This window comes from Lates calcarifer, unplaced genomic scaffold, assembly GCF_001640805.2.
Source record: "Lates calcarifer isolate ASB-BC8 unplaced genomic scaffold, TLL_Latcal_v3 _unitig_5086_quiver_549, whole genome shotgun sequence".
NCBI lineage: Eukaryota > Metazoa > Chordata > Actinopteri > Centropomidae > Lates > Lates calcarifer.
This window is the reverse complement of record NW_026117286.1, coordinates 22241-39100: the sequence shown is the minus strand read 5'-3', so window position 1 is coordinate 39100 and position 16860 is coordinate 22241. Positions and strand designations below refer to the sequence as shown.

Below are 16860 nucleotides of genomic sequence, written 5' to 3'. Positions count from 1 at the left end.
TGCTGACGCTGAAAATCCTGCGCTGTGATTGGCTGAGAGGCTGTGGGTGGAGTCCGAACAGCAGACGATCGATAACTTGGACAAAAATAATCGATAATCAATGATTATTTAAGTGAAAGTTTATATTTATAAAGAGAAGGAAACATATTGATCAGTTTGATCTGATCACTGAGTGTTTCCATGGATACCAGGTTCAGATTGGTGACATCACATTTTATTTTGCGTCCTCCAATCAGCAGTCAGATCATTAACAAACAATCAGTGATCGATCTGCTCTCAGAGGACTCTTGGTTTTTATTGTGTTCGGCTTCAGGTGAGCTCTGGTCTCCATGGAAATGGACAGAGCGATGTCACCTGTTTACCTGCAGGAGGTGGCAGAGAGTTCAGTTTTAGACTTTACCGCTGAATCTGAACGCACCACATTCCCTGAGGATACACCTGCCAGGTGCAGTTTGAAACAGGTCAGAACATGGTAGCCTAGCTTAGCACAAAGACTGTTAGCATAGCTCCAGACAGTGCGATTGAAAGGTGGATTGTTGATTATTGATCAGATGGCCCCACCCCTCAGTGGGTGTGGCCAAAAGAGTCCAGGTCCCACAGAGGAAACAGACTCAGATTTCACATTTCTGTTCATACACCTGAGAACCAGGATCTATAGTCTGGACTGGTCCGAACCAGTTTAAACTTAAACTGATCTGGTCTGGTTTAAATTGGTCTGAACTGGATTAAACTGGTTTAAATTGGTCTGAACTGGTTTAAATTGGTCTGAACCAGTAAACTGTTTTAATCTGGTCTGGTTTAAATTGGTCTGAACCAGTCTGAACTGGTCTGAACTGGTTTAAACTGGTCTGAACTGGTTTAACTGGTTTAAACTGGTCCTCTGTCCTCATGTGTTTTTGGTTTCTTTGATCTGAAAATGATGCAAATATTTGGTGACAAACAGAGAAATTATTCTTATTGTTTATTGTTGTAATATTGTACAAACTGAAAGATGATAAATGCAATAAAATGCTGCATGTGTGAAAGAGTTCTGTTTTATTGGATTATTGATCAGTGATCAGAAATTATCAGAGTCAGGAATGATCAGGATCTTAATGTTCAGATTTAATTTGAATTCAGACACAGAGAGGAAATCACACCTGTACAGGAAACTAGAACCAGGTTCTCATGTCAGGACTTGATCCACCTACAACTGAAGGACCAGGACCCTGATCTGAGGACCAGAGAAGACCGATGGTTATGGACTGACAGAAACCATCAGACTAGACCTACCCTCAGTGAGGACTCGTGTGACTCTGATGACTCATCTGGTGACTCAGGTGATGACTCTCAAGGTGTTAATGATCCCACAGGAGGTGAAGTACCTGGTCTTCCCTCAGGTTAGTTCCAGAGACCACCTCAGGTCAGTTCCACCTCTCAGATCTGAGCCCGTCACTGCTTCCTGTCCTCTGTCTGCACCTGTCCTCTCTGCAGATTTCCTCTCTCCTGGTGTCCTCTCCTCAGGTGTCCTCTCTCTGCAGGTGTCCTCTCCTCAGGTGTCCTCTCTCTGCAGGTGTCCTCTCCTCAGGTGTCCTCTCTCTGCAGGTGTGTACCTGAAAACTGCTGAGTTTAGGAGATCAAAGTCACAGAGTGTGGAGCTCGTTGGTAATCAATAATCAACAATCACTGATCATTAATCATAAATCCTGTTGTATCGGTGAAGGTGACACACCTGAAACACTTGAACAGGTGAGAAGTTCCTGTCACATGGAGACAGGTTTCTGTGTGTGGTTAATAATCTGTCGTTAATCTCTGTGGACTTTCACCTCTAACACCAACTCTCTCTCTCTCTCTCCAGTTTTCAGTGCTCGATCATCCAGAGCTCAGTCAGCTGCAGGTGAAATGGAAGACAACCAGAAGGTAAACTGATTATTGATTATTGACTGACTGCTTTCCCTTAAACAAACTGCTAGGGTTAGGATTAGTAGTAGCAGTAGTAGTAGGAGTAGCAGTAGTAATAGTAGTAGTAATAACAGTAGTAGTATTAGTAGTAGCAGTAGTAGTAGTAACAGTAGTAGTAGTAGTAGTAACACTAGTCGTAGTAGTAGTAGTAGTATTTCAGTTGTAGTATTTTATTTATTGTTCAGTCATGTGACATTTCTTCTGGGTCATGTGACATTTTAACTCTGTTTATGATTTACGTTGATCATGCATAGAGACTGAGTGTGTGTGGGGTGTTTTTATATTCCTGTGGAGACTTTAACCTGAATGTACAGTAACTCTAATCAAAAGGAGGAGACCACGTCTGACTTTAATAAGTTCTTCTTCTGTGTAAACAAGAGTTTTACAAACCAATCAGATCATTGATCTGCTGATGAACTCATGATGTAAACAATCATTTGTCCATCTAAGTGGTAATAGTAGTATCAGTAGTAGCAGTAGTAGTAGTAGTAGTAATGGAGGTCAGATTGAAAGTTCTGCGACTGTTCCTGTTGTGAACAAATGGAGCGGTTATCTCGTACGATCAACACCTGGACCTGAGAAACGTGAGGTTTTCTGACCAGTCGCAGGGTTGTGATTTACCTGCGGAGCAGAAGCAGCACTGTGTCAAAGTCTGCGGGGGGGGGCCACCCAATAGCTGAATAGTTAGGGTGTGTACAACGTGGGCACCTGAGCAGCGAGTCCCGGGTTTGACCCTGATCCAACCAGACCTTTGCTGCAGGTCATTTCCCTGATCTCTCTCAGTGCCTGTCTGTCTTCACTGTCCTGTTCAATAAAGGCATAAAAAAAGACTGCAGGGATCCGTCAACAGGTCCAGAACAACCCGACCTTCATGTGGAGGATCGTCACTGGTCCACAGCTTTGACCCAGAAAGCAGCTGCAGTTTCAGAGACTGAAGAAGGAGCATCCGGCCAGGAGGTTGACCGAGAACCTGCCGATCCTCAACACTCGTCCTGGTTTCTGGTCTGGCTTCTTGTTTGGTTTCAGATCTAGTTTCAGGTCTGGTTTCTTGTCTGGTTTCAGGTCTGGTTTCAGATCTGGTATCTGGTCTGATTTCAGGTCTGGTTTTAGGTCGTTCCTGGTCTGGTTTCAGATCTGGTTTCTGGTGTAGTTACAGATCTGGTTTCTGGTCTGGTTTCAGATCTGGTTTATGGTCTGGTTTCAGGTCTGGTTTTAGGTCGTTCCTGGTCTGGTTTCAGATCTGGTACCCGGTCTGGTTTCTGGCCTGGCTGATTGAACTTCTCCTTTCTTCTTCTGTTCATTCTTCTGTTCCAAACATGTTCTTGTAGTTTCATGTGACCAGATGTTGTACCTTATGTACCTGTATTAACAGGTGTGTCTGTCTGTCCAATCAGAGTCATGATTACCTGGCAGAGGGGCGGAGTCACAGGACTGGCCTGCCAATGGGAGAAGACAGAAAAACTACACATCTAATAGAGGAACAGAGAGCAGGGTCAGATATGATCTACACCATTGAGGACGTTCCACCTTGGTACCTGTGTATTTTACTGGGCCTACAGGTAAAACTGGGATCAGACTAGGATTAGACTGGGATTAGACTGGGATGAGACTGGGATGAGTCTGGGATTAGACTGGGGTCAGACTGGGATTAGACTGGAATTAGACGGGTCAGAGTGGGCTGTTTCAAGTCAGGTTTTGTCAGGGTCCAGTTGTAGATCTTGGTTTGGTGGCAATTTGCGTGTTTGTCCAATCAGGTGAGAGATGACGTCACCTGTCACCTGTTGTGTTCTGTCTGCAGCATTACCTGACCTGTTTCAGCGGGACTGTAGCGGTCCCCTTCCTTCTGGCTGAGGCCATGTGTGTTGGTCGAGACCAGAACACAATCAGTCAGCTGATTGGAACCATCTTCACCACTGTCGGAGTCACAACCCTGATCCAGACCACCGTAGGAGTCAGGTGAGGCTAAGAGATCTAGGTGAGACTTGGATCCAGGTGAGACTTGGATCCAGGTGAGACTAAGACCTCTGTGTGTGTGCAGACTTCCTCTGTTTCAGGCCAGTGCGTTTGCTTTCCTGATTCCTGCTCAGGCGATTCTCAGTCTGGACCGTTGGAGGTGTCCCAGTGAGGGTGAGACTGTCTGTCTGTCTGTCTGTCTCTCTCTCTGTCTTTCTCTCTGTCTGTCTCTCTCTATGTCTCTCTGTCTGTCTGTCTCTCTCTCTCTCTTTATTGTCATGACATTTTATATAAAACATGTCGCCAGAGCATAAACTAAAATGGTGAATTCATTTTCTCTCATTTCTTTATATTTTGGGAAACTTGTGAGAAAATGAATTTCTGTTTAAGTTTCACCTGTTTTACAATGTGAACAGATTCTGTTTGATCTTTCAAGCCATTGTCTTTTTTGGCGTCCGGTTTTAATTGTGAGTTTATGGTCACTAAGTCTATATTTAGTTATTGTTTGTCTTTTTATAGGATGTTTTATTTGGCTTAAATATTGGGCTAATTGGATTCTCTGTCTAGTAAATTATAGCAGTCTAATTTATGAATTGATTGGATTTCTGTTTTCCACTGTTTGGAATATAGAAGCTTATTATCTTTATCTATTTGTTTTACTTGTGAATTTGGAGTTATTCTCAGAGTGTCACCTTTATATAGAAATGTCATTTTCTCATTTGTTTCATTCCAGGTAATGTGATCTGGGTTCATCCAGCTTCGTTGTTCTAAGAATGATCTGTGATGATACGAATCTGTGTCTGATTCTATCAGATGGTTCCAAAATGTGATTGTTCTTTTTCTAATTTGAATGAAGAGGGGGAACTGGCCCAGCTCTGCTCTGCAGCCATGGTTAGGACAGTTTCTGTGGACTCAGTATGTTTCTACAGAACTCAACGTAAACCTTTTTAACTGGGTTTGAGTCCCATTGCTCCTGTTTGATCAGTGAGCCCCAAATTTCACTTCCATATAAAAGAATTGGCTCAATAACACTTTGGAAAATATTCAGCCAAATGATTATTGGGAGGTTTAGTTTGAATATTCCTTATGCTGTAATAAGCTCTACGAGCTTTATCTGCCAGGGCACTTACAGCCTTAACGAAATGTCCTGAAGCAGTGATCAGCAGGCCGAGGTAAATATATTCTGTTGTGTGACTCAGTGTTTTCTCTCCCAAAAGAAATTGATGTTTTTTAGATTGTAAACTTGCCTTTTTTGAAATATCCTAATTTTAGTTTAGATCAGATTTACTCAGATTTCCCAGTTTTCACAGTAATCATGGAGTATGTTCAAATAGTCTTGCATTCCTTGTTCTGTTTGTGATAGCAGTAAAAGGTTGTCTGCGTAAACACTTAACTTGTGTTCCTTCTAAGTCCAGTTCTGGGGCTGTGGAGTTTTCAAGTAGTTTTGATAATTGGTCGATGTATATGTTGAAGAGAGTTGGGGATATGTTACAACCTTGATGGACCCCGCGATATTGTTTGAAAAATTCTATTCTTTTTTGTCCGGTTTTTACAGCACATTCATTTTCTGAGTATTTACATTTAATCAAATCATATACTCTGCCTCCAGTCCCATTTTGGAGTAACTGATAGAAAAGACCGTTATGCCAGATCGAATCAAAAGCTTTCCTGAAATCAACAAAGCATGAAAATATTTTTCCTTTATTTTTTTGGTGAACATGTTTTTTGATTAGGGTATGGAGAGTAAATATGTGGTCTGTTGTTCTATGTTTGAGTATAAAGCCAATTTGGGATTTATTTAGTGTGTTGCTGTCATTCAGGTAGGACAGTATTCTTGAATTTAATAATCGACAAAACAGTTTCCCCAAATTAGAATTTACACAAACACCCCTATAATTACTGGGATTCAGACTGTCTCCATTTTTAAAAATGGGAGTAATCATTCCCTTGTTCCAAATTGTAGGATATATACCACTCTTTATTACCAAGTTAAATAATTTTAGCATAGCCTTTTTAAGTTTATTACTACTTTGTTCTGCATTTCTGTTCTGATACTATCAATATTTTTTAGGTCAGCTAATTTTTCTTGTAGCTCTTCCATTGTAATTGCACTGTCCAAGCCATTCTGATTTATTATTATTATTTAGCTTTCTAACGATTTTAATTAGTCAATTATGGATATCTGATGTGTATTTAAACCGTATTGTTCTGGATTTTGACATAAATTTGAGAAATAGTAAATGTTATCTTTATATGTGGTAGAATTGAATTTCTCCACAGTTTCCAAAAAGATTTTGATTTTGATCTATTGCCCTTTCAAATTCGATTGAATCATTGTCTGTCTATTTGGCCTTTTTTTGGTTGATCATTTCCTTGTATTGTTTAAGTGCTGTGTGGTATTTATGGTGCAATTCTTGGTTTTTAGGGTCATTGTGTTTCTTATTTGACAGGTTTCTGAGATGCTTCCTAAAAAAGGAACATTTGCTGTCAAACCATTGCTCTTGTGCTTGTTTTTTGTTTGATTTGTGGTTTAGTTTCTTCATTTTGGACTCTTTTGCTAATTTCATAAATATATTATTCAAATCTTTTGTGGCCAGATTTATGCTATCTTTGTTTATTGGATATTGGTTACTTAGGAAGGTATCTAGCATGTTTTGGATGTTAGTGTCGTTAAATGCATTGGTGTAGTCAGTGAGATCTGTCTCTGTCCATCTGTAGTGTTTTGGGAGGGGTATCAGGTTGTCTTCAGGACTATGTGTCTGGGTTTGCGTTTCATTATGATCTGATATGGGATGTTGTGGTAAGATTGTGAATACTTTAATGTTTTCTGGGGAGAGATCTGTGATTGCATAGTCAATGATGCTATTTCCCAACACAGAGCAGTAAGTAAACCGGGAGTGGCCACACGTCTCTCTCTCTCTCGCTCTCGCTCTCTAATAACTTTCTTGTTAATAATGATGTGATGTTTATTTTCTCTGCAGAGGAGATTTATGGGAACTGGAGTCTTCCTCTGAACACCTCCCACATCTGGCAGCCACGCATCAGAGAGGTACGTGATTATTGTGGTTCCAGTAGGTTTGAGGGTCCAGGTGAGTCCTGGAGCAGAAGACAGGTATCATGAGGTGAGACCAACTGCAGTAGAGGTCTCTGAAGGTTAAAAGGTTCTGCAGCAGGTGTGGATCAGATCCAGGCTGAGCTGAAGGTCTGGACATCATAGGACAGTCTGGGTAGGCATCAGGGTCCCGTGGACTGGCAGACCGGGGGGACTCGGCCTCCCTGAGAGAACTTGGTGGTCTGAGAACCACTGCTCCTCCAGGAGGACCTGCCACCAGACCAGAGTCAGTGGTTCTGCAGAGTCCAGTTGGAACCAGGGCTGTTTGTGTGAATAAACGGTTTGTTTGTTTGTTTGTTTGTTTGTGTGTCTCAGATCCAGGGCGCCATCATAGTGTCCAGTCTGTTGGAGCTGCTGATTGGTCTGTGCGGGATGCCAGGTTTGCTGCTGGAGTACATCGGTCCGCTCACCATCACTCCAACTGTCTCACTGATCGGCCTGTCTGTCTTCACCACAGCCGGAGACAGGGCCGGATCTCACTGGGGCCTGTCAGCACTGTGAGACACCTGTCTTTCCATCCACCTGTCTGTTTACCTGTCTGTCTGTCCACCTGTCTTTCCACCTGTCTGTCTGTTTACCTGTCAGTCAGACAGACAGCTGTCTCTCTCTCTTTCTCTCTTTAGGTGTATTTTGCTCATCGTGCTGTTTGCTCAGTACCTGAGAGCGACATCACTTCCTGTTCCCGTTTACAGCCGCAAGAAAGGACTGAGGTCAACCAGAGTCCAGATCTTCAAGATGTTTCCTGTAAATAAAACACACACACACACACCTGTACACACACCTGTACACAGATGATGATGTCATGTGTCAGGTGAGCGTCTGTCTCCTCGTAGATCATCCTTGCCATCATGTTGGTTTGGCTTGTTTGTTATGTCCTCACTCTGACCAACTTGTTGCCGAGCGACCCCGATCGGTACGGACACAAAGCTCGGACAGACGCCCGCGGAGACATCATGACCTCGTCACCCTGGTTCAGGGTACCCTACCCCTGTGAGTCAGCCAATCACAGGCCTCGATCTGTCACTGAGGAAGTTGAAGGTAGATCCTTGACTTCCTGTCTCTGCTGCCTCCGGTCTCTGATAGGTCAGTGGGGGTTGCCGGTGGTTACAGTTGCCGGGGTGCTGGGAATGCTGAGTGCAACCCTGGCAGGAATCGTTGAGTCAATTGGAGATTATTACGCCTGTGCTCGTCTGTCTGGAGCCACGCCCCCTCCGGTCCATGCCATCAACAGGTGAGACAGGAACGGGAGGAGATGGCATCCTACCTGGCAGATCCCGCCCCCTCCAGGTGTGTGACAGTGTTTGTGTGTTTCAGGGGGATCTTTACTGAGGGCGTCTGTTGCATCATCGCCGGTCTCTTAGGAACAGGAAACGGCTCCACCTCCTCCAGCCCAAACATAGGCGTCCTGGGCATAACCAAGGTAACAGGCCACGCCCTCTGGGTCTGCACTCACACCTGTGTCCTGAGCAGTGTGTTTGATTGTTTGACCCTGTGTGCAGGTGGGCAGCAGGCGGGTGGTGCAGTACGGGGCGGGCATCATGTTCCTGTTGGGGTCGGTTGGGAAGTTCACGGCTCTGTTCGCCTCGCTGCCGGACCCGATCCTCGGAGGGATGTTCTGCACGCTGTTTGGTGAGTCGCCGTCAGGTGACAGGTGTTGCACAGGTTTGCCAGTGATGTCACAGTAATCCAGGTGTGCTGGTCTTCCTCAGGTATGATCACAGCTGTCGGTCTGTCCAACCTGCAGCTGGTGGATCTGAACTCGTCCAGAAACCTGTTCGTTCTTGGATTCTCTATGTTCTTCGGTCTGACGCTGCCGACGTACCTGGACACGCACCCCAACTCCATCCATACAGGTGAGGCCAGAGACAGGTGAGACCTGAGTGATGTAGACCAGTTCTCTGTAGGCCTGGGTGATGTAGACCTCACAGACCAATTCTGTGTGTTCAGGTCTTGCGGAGCTGGATCAGATCCTCACCGTTCTTCTGTCCACTGAGATGTTTGTTGGAGGATTTTTGGCTTTTTGTCTCGACAACACCATACCTGGTAACACACACACACACACACACACACACACACACACACACACACACACACACACACACAGAGCTGTTGCCATAGCGACACTGACCGACCTCCTCTTTGTGTCGTCAGGTTCCAGGCAGGAGCGAGGGTTGGTGGAGTGGAGATCCTCCTCCTCCTCCTCCTCCTCCTACGACCTTCCTCTGGGGATGGGCGTGGTCAGACGGACTCGGTGGCTCCGACGGTTTCCCATCAGCCCCTCCTTCACAGGTTTCAGGTTGTCTGACGACCCGCCCACACCTGAGGAGGAAGAGGTGGAGGAACAAGAAGAAGAGGCAGAAGAAGCTGCTGACGTCCACCTGCCCAGCACCAAGGTGTGATTGTGATGTCATCACACCTGTCAGGTGACAGGAAGCTCTGCATTCAAATAATAATTTGACTAATCAGAGCTGCCCCTTGGCGTGATGTCACAGCCTGTTAAATCAATGACATCACTGGATAATCAAACCGTTGTGAATGGAGCTGAGGAACTGGAAGAGATTCTGACGACACGTTGTTTTATTTTTCATTTTATTTATGACGTCACAACATAAATATTAAATATTAAATATTAAATATTGTGTGAGAGGCGACACTGTAAAAACACATTAGCATCAGAAAACTGCAAAAATCAACAAAACAAACAACTTATCGAGTGTTTAAAGATCTTTTCACTGAGGCTTAAAATAAACAACAATAACAATAATGATAATAATAATTTATCAAAGTGACTGTTTTACATCAAAGTGACAAACACCCTCAGTCGTTTTATTAAAACACTGAAGGTTCATTAGTTTTTCACATGAAACAGAAACAAACTGAATATTAGAAATAAACTGGTGTTCAGTAAACAAACACGTTTTTATTTTGAAGAACTGATGAATAATTTAATAATAATAATATTAATAAAAATATAAGAATATAAAGAATATAAAATAAAAGTTTCAGAATAAAGTTCAATCGTCTCAACTCGTTTTATCATCTGAACTAAAATCAAACTGAGGTGAAATAAACTCAGTGACTGGTGTGCCAACAAAAAATAATCAATATAAATATCTAATCAATATCAATAATCTATGAACACACAGTTCAGTTTCACTGTGACGTTTGAATATTTTTATGATATGATCAGATCACTGTTTCACACTTCATCCATCCATCATTCCTCCATCCATCATCCCTCCATCCCTAAATCATCCCTCCATCCATCCATCATCTCTCCATCATCCCTCTATCATTCCTCCATCTTTCCTCCATCCATCCATCATTCCTCCATCCATCATCTCTCCATCATCCATCCATCATCCATCCATCATCCATCCATCATCCCTCCTGGTGTGTCATCCTTCGGACTGTGATGTCGTCACGGCGCCGTATGTGTGAAGGCGGTACCTGATGGCATGTGCAGGGTGAGGGGGAGGCAGGGGGGAGCGTACAGGGGGGAGAAGGCCATGGTCGGCTGGAGCCGCATCACAGAGAGGACTGTGGGGTTAGCTCCGCCCACCTGTAGCACGGCGGGGGCGGGGTTTAGCACGGCAGGGGCAGGGTTAGTGCAGCACACAGGGAACACAGCGGTGTTGGGGGCGGAGCTAGCTGTAGGAAGGAACACCTGGATGAACTGACCAGTTTCTGGATCCAGCAGCATCTTCCTCTGAGGCTGAGGGGGCATGTCCACATAGAAGCACCTCCCACTCTTAGGGTCAAACATCAGGTGACGGCGGGGGGGGGCGTTGAGTACGGCTCTAGGTGGAACAGCAGAACCAGTGATGTCAACGAGGAAGTCACCACTCACCTGTGCAGGTAAGAAACCCTGAACGCTGCAGACAAATGGCTGTTGCTGAGGGTGGTGTTGGTTTTGTTGATTCTGTGAGGGAGGGGTCGCTGTGTCACTGGGGCCCCCCCGGTCTCTGGTGGACCTAGTCTGCTGTGGGGGGCAGGTCTTGATGAAGCGGTCGAGCCGGTCCGAGGTGTTCTGGTTTTCCTCAGACCTCCTCAGCAGGTGGAGGGTGGGGGCAGGTGAGGGGGGCTGCAGCTGTAGGTAGGTGAGGGGGGTGTGGACGTAGCTGACCTTCCCCAGGTGAGGGGTGAGGGTGGAGGAGGTGTAGAGACAGGGGGCAGACGGAGGGAACACACCCTGCAGGGAGCTCTGTTCCTGGGCAGAGGGGGAAGGCCGGGTCTCTGGGGGATGTGTGGGGGTGGAGGGGGGAGGAGGGGAGGGCTGGTGACTCATAGATCCGGCTCTCTCTGATTGGCTGGGATGGTGAGCAGGGGCAGAGTCTAATAATGTGACAGGCCAGGTGACATCATCCTTCCTCCTGCTTATGATTGGCTCGCTGCCTCGTCTCTGCTGCGTGATTGGACGACTCAACGTGTCCCTCTGTTTCCTGTCGTGTGATTGGTTGAGAGATGCAGCAACTCTGGCAACGTGTCCTTTGGGGGACTTTGTCTCTGTCTTATGGTGACCTTTGACCCCCACGGCCTGCTGGTAGGTAGGAGGGGGACTGCCCTCCTGACCAATCACCTTGAAGCTCGTTGGTTTGTGGTTGTCGGGCGTCGCTGCTGAGGAGAACGAGAGGCTGTAGGTGTTTTTAACTAAACTCCTCACGTCTCTCACCACGTGAACAGGAGCTTTAAATGCACCTCCACCCACCCCCTCCCCCTCTTTCCCCCTCTGCTGGTCTGCAGGTGGGGGGAGGACAGGTAACACCTCAGGTTTCTTCTTCAGGTGTGAGGTGTTAGTGTTGCTCTGCTCCACCTGCATCTTCTTGGAGAGGACGTTCTTAATGATACAGGACGCCATCTTTGCTTTAGTTTCATCCAGAGAGAAAGATTTCTGCAGACGCCTCGGCGCCGCAGAGTTTCCTCCAACCTGAAAACCTGGAAGCACAAAACAGGATCAGACCAGAACCTGATCAGACCCGAACCTGATCAGATTCTCACACCTGTGAGGCTGATCCAGGTGTGCACAGTTTATTATCTACAGTGTTTTATGAATGAGGCTCCTGGTCAGTACAGGTACAGGTGGGGGTGGGGTTTTCTGACAGGTGGTGTTACCTTGGCCAGCTCCTGCGATCAGGCCCCTGTAGACCCTGTAGCTGTCAACGTCACCGCTGGTCACTGAACGTGTGTGGAAGGAGGCAGGCATACTGTGTTGCCGTAGCAACAGATCAGGGCGGTGATGGATGGTCGGTGTCACCTGGCCAGGTGAACAGGTAAAGACAAACAGGTCGATAAACAGACAGGTAGATAAACAAACAGGTAAACAGGTAGAAATCTTACCTGTAGTTTCTCAGGTTTCTCCTGCTCAGTGACGCTCTCCATGTCTTTCTTCTTCAGATGAATCTGTCGTTTAGGGACCATCTTTAGACCTCCCCCCTCATGACCTGTCACCTGGACAGGTAACAGGTGAAAACACAGGAGACGATTGAAAAGATAAAACTATTGATACAACAAGCTGATCAATAAGAAGTAGAGTTAGTTTTTACCCTGCAACTGAAACAACATACTGAAGTTTTTGATAAAAGTTTTTGAATCTTTGGTGAAAGTTTTTGAATCTTTGGTGACAGGTTTTGAATCTTTGGTGAAAGTTTTTGAATCTTTGGTGAAGTTTTGAATCTTTGGTGAAAGTTTTTGAATCTTTGGTGAAAGTTTTTGAATCTTTGGTGACAGGTTTTGAATCTTTGGTGAAAGTTTTTGAATCTTTGGTGACATGTTTTGAATCTTTGGTGAAAGTTTTTGAATCTTTGGTGACAGGTTTTGAATCTTTGGTGAAAGTTTTTGAATCTTTGGTGACAGGTTTTGAATCTTTGGTGAAAGTTTTTGAATCTTTGGTGACATGTTTTGGAAAACAGTCACTTCACATTAGCATGATAATAAAACACTGGTGATCCGTGCAGGGTGAACCCCGCCTCTCGTCCAGTGACAGCTGAAATAGGCTTACCCTTAACGGATAAGTGGTATAGATAATGAATGGATGATAATAAAACTCACCTGTGTTTCCACGGTAACATCGACACACCTGAAACAGTTTTCTGGATCTGACTCTTCATCATCCGATGGGAGGATGACGGAGGGAGAGAAATGGAGGGAGAGATCCTCCTCTGACCATTCACTGATACTCCCCTCTTCCTCCTCCTCCTCCTCCTCAGAGCGATAGGTGGAGGACACGTCCAGGTAATCCGCCTCTGATCGACCTGTACAGGTGAACTCATGACTATTCTCTGCAGGAACTTGTGAACACAGTGGAAGGATCTGTGTCTCAGAGTCGTGATGAGGCAGCAGGTCGACTTCAGGGCAGCGGTGAGCGCTGAGGAAGACCTCTCCTCCTCCTCTGCTCATTGTTTGTCTTTAATCTGAATGTGTTCGACTCCAGACGTTCATCTCTGATGAAACATGAATCAGCTGTTTTCACTTGTCGTTTCACGTCTTCTCCAACCTGTTTATTAACATTTTTCTGTATTTTTATAAGTGATCACAAACATAACAACAATAACCAATCAGGTGAACACAATAATAATGAAGGAAAATGTTTAAAGATCTTTGATGATGTTCAACTTGTTCTTACCTCCACAGATTCCACTGTTTGTGTTTCTGTTCCAACAGGACCAGCTCTGATCGGGATCAGGTCCAGGTCTTTGGTCCAGTTGCAGGACTTGGTCTCTGTTTGTTTCAGGGATTAAAACCAAACTTTAAAGGAACATTTCACGGTTTTACATTGCCCCAGAAGTCTTTAGTTTAGATCCAGTTCAGAAGAAGTTCTGGTCCCAGAGTCTCTGTGTTTTTGTTTGTTTCAGATTAAACTCGGCTCAGCTTCGGCTCAGTGTTGGGGCGATCGACACCAACTGGAGGAGAGAGAGAGGGCGAGCGAGGCTGAGTGTTGCTGACAGACTGCAGGTCCAGAGAGAGAGAGAGGACGGCAGAGAGACATAGAAACAGACAGAGAGAGAGAGTCGGTGTCAGACTGCAGCTTTCTATTTTAGGAGGTGATTGACAGACGAGGCTGCAGCTGCTGGGAGACCAGGGCCCCTCCTGGATCTAGACTCTGCGAGGTGGGTCTACATAGAGCTGCTGGGTCAATGGGGGGGGGGGGACCTCAGTCTGTGTGAAGATCAGCTGTTTCTGTCTCTTCAGATGACAATCAATCATTCTGATCATTGATCAGCTCAGTCTCATCAGATTACTGTTGTCATGACAACACAGACTGATGATGTCACTGTAGCAACGACAACATCAGTCTATTGTTTGTTCAATGAAGGAATCTGTAATGAGGTTTATATTTAGACCTGTGTGTGTGTGTGTGTGAATATATGATAACGTACAGAACGCGCGTGTGTGTGTGGTGCTGTTATTAGTATCATTATCACACGCAGAGTCCAGCAGGACTGATGCTAAAACCAGGAAGCAAATTAGCATGTTAGCACTTCCTGTTCCCTCGTTCCAGAGTCAGTGTGTTTCTGGTTAAATGTCTGAAATAAGGTCTGTGGTTTTAACACAAGCTCAAGACATTTTCAGGTTTGATTCTGGGACATAAAATGGGTCAGTAAATCCCCCACTCCTGATGTTTGAAGCTTTTACGTGTCTTAAAAAAGGTGGTTGCTAATGAGTGTCTAAATGAGACTACAGAGGTTGTCTGGGACGTTAACATGAAAACCCATCTACTCACCAGTCCACCTTTACAGCCTCGTTGTGTTTCTACTCACACTCTTTCAAACTCTCACTAACTTTCTAAGAAGAAAGGCTTTTGTAGAAGAGCTCAGAGCTAAATGAAATGACCAGTTGGAAGCTTAGTGGTGGAGACGTTGACGTCATGTGACCGTGGTGTAGTTGGTTTATAGCCTAACATTAGCTTCTTACTTCTTTTTACAAAATCCCATTGGCTTTTTGTGGAGGGAACCAGGCTGATGCTGCGAACATCTGAGAAAAGAAAAGAGATTTATTTTTACAGGAAACAAGTGAAATGAAAGGTTCTGGTGTTACAACCTGGATCACTGGACTACAGTCACTGACTATATATGAAAATATACCGTATACAACAGATAAATAACAATGACAATTAAAGCTGCAAGCAGCATTGAACGGGCCCTTGCACCTTGCATGGGCACGTTGGGGGACCAGCGGAGGTCGTATAATGCGGTTCTGCAACTGCATGACCGCCAGACACAGAATGAATGAGTCAGAAGTCCCTTACTTCTCCCATCATGTGGCGCTATGACTATACCTGAATATTGGCATGTAGATGTGTTCAGGCCACAACACTTAGCAAATATATCAAGTTTGGGGCTGATTGGACAGTGCATGCGGGAGTTAAAACAACACAACAGCAAATCATCAAAATTCGCCATGGCAACACAGCAAGGGTGTCCCATGAAAATTCACAGTCACCATTATGATCTTCATGTTTGTCTGATCACTCCTGAGGTGAATCAGATCAAGCTACTTAGATAAAACACATAATTTCCTGTTGCCAATAGGTGTCACTATGATAATATCTGTATACTGGAATGTAGCTGTGGTCAGGACAGGTCTGTTGTCAAACCTGTGAAATTTGGGGCAGATCAGACAAAGTATGCATGAGTTATATCAACTTCCTGGTTAATGTCGAAACATTGAATTTCACCACAGCGCCAAAAACACGCCCTTCAATGGAACATCAAAATTTTCACTATAAGGCATCATGAAGGCATTAAGGCTTTCCTGACCAAGTCTGAAGTGGATCACATCAACCTGATAGTAACAGAACGTCAAAGTCTAAAACATGTCATTTTCTGTGTCCAGTAGGTGGTGCTATACCTTTTTGTTAATATTGACGTGGGTGTGTTCATGTTGGGACCCTCACCATCACTGTGAAATTTGGGGATGATTGAACAAATGGCTGTGGCTGAGTTACAGCAATTTAAACGCAACTTCCTGTTTCATGGTGAGGCATTGAAATTTGAGGTGCCGCCACAGCCACACCCTTGGACGTCAACAAAATCTTTTAATAACTAACTCACAAAGGCCTTAAGTGTATCCTGACCAAGATTGAGGTTGATATGATAAAATCTGTAGGAGAAGTTTTATCAAATACAACGTCCCCAAATGCCAAAACATGGCCAAAAATGAGCAATTTTTTAAAGTTAAAATCAAAATGGCCGACTTCCTGTAGGTTTGTGTCTCGGCATGTTACATCATGCCTACGAATTTCGTTCACCCCGGACAAACTAAGCCCAATGGCAAGGGGGGTTTGAGTATGTCCAGGGGGCGCTATGGAGCCATTTTATGGCGCCAATGAACGAGGTCGCCAGGTCTGAAGCGTTTGCAAAGTTTCGCGAGTTTTTGAGCATGTTTAGGCGTCACGAATAATAATAACTCCTATGATTACAATAAAGAATCTATTCTATTCGCTTCTATTCTGCCCTCGTCTATAACAGTATCAGACAGCAGGGGGCAGCAAAGCGCCGGTGGGGCGATAATCTGTCAAAGAAGAAGAGAAGCGGCTGAGCCGTCTGTCGCTCCGAGACGTGTTCTACTGGTTTCTACTGATTTCCGCTGATTGTTACTGGACTCTGCGGGTCTGTCCTGGTCTGAGAGCTGGTCCCGGATCAGATGCCTGGGTTTGAGTTCAGAGTTTCCGGAGGTAAACCGTCAGTTTGTGTTTTTCTGTCTCCGGTGTTTTGAGGAATAATGTGACCGTGTTAAATCAGGTCTCGGATCTAACTCGGTCCAGGTCCACGTCCGGGTCCAGGACGTTTGGACCCGGTTCACTCTGTCTGAATAAACTTCGTATTTGTATGACAACGGATTTGTCTTTGTTTCCG

The 16860-nt window shown here is 45.0% G+C and overlaps 2 protein-coding genes across 5 annotated transcripts; one reads left to right on the top strand and one right to left on the bottom strand.

The window, feature by feature from the left end:
* Window positions 1-8: 8 nt before the first annotated feature.
* prob1 (proline-rich basic protein 1) lies at window positions 9-16795 on the bottom strand. Of its 4 annotated transcripts, XR_007811321.1 has the most exons (7): window positions 13629-16795; window positions 13055-13499; window positions 12344-12454; window positions 12119-12260; window positions 10688-11941; window positions 1712-1870; window positions 9-1602 (listed from the first exon to the last, which is right to left on the bottom strand). XR_007811321.1 is itself a non-coding variant. In XM_051068630.1 (5 exons), exons 2-5 carry the CDS (start codon window positions 13400-13402, stop codon window positions 10428-10430), a joined length of 2115 nt encoding a protein of 704 aa, XP_050924587.1. In that variant the 5' UTR covers window positions 13403-13517; window positions 13629-16795; the 3' UTR covers window positions 10413-10427. The 4 variants fall into 4 exon arrangements, 3 of the variants coding, with proteins under 3 accessions (XP_050924587.1, XP_050924586.1, XP_050924588.1); XM_051068630.1 differs by lacking the exons at window positions 9-1602; window positions 1712-1870 and having other exon boundaries at window positions 10413-11941; window positions 13055-13517; XM_051068629.1 differs by lacking the exons at window positions 9-1602; window positions 1712-1870 and having other exon boundaries at window positions 10413-11941.
* slc23a1 (solute carrier family 23 member 1) lies at window positions 1791-9408 on the top strand. The gene is made up of 14 exons (XM_018661965.2): window positions 1791-1899; window positions 3336-3500; window positions 3740-3897; window positions 3980-4068; window positions 6876-6943; window positions 7322-7503; window positions 7630-7750; window positions 7840-7996; window positions 8090-8237; window positions 8321-8426; window positions 8506-8635; window positions 8716-8859; window positions 8954-9049; window positions 9158-9408. The coding sequence occupies exons 1-14, from the start codon at window positions 1882-1884 to the stop codon at window positions 9403-9405; spliced, it is 1830 nt and encodes a 609-aa protein (XP_018517481.1). The 5' UTR covers window positions 1791-1881; the 3' UTR covers window positions 9406-9408.
* Window positions 16796-16860: the final 65 nt, after the last annotated feature.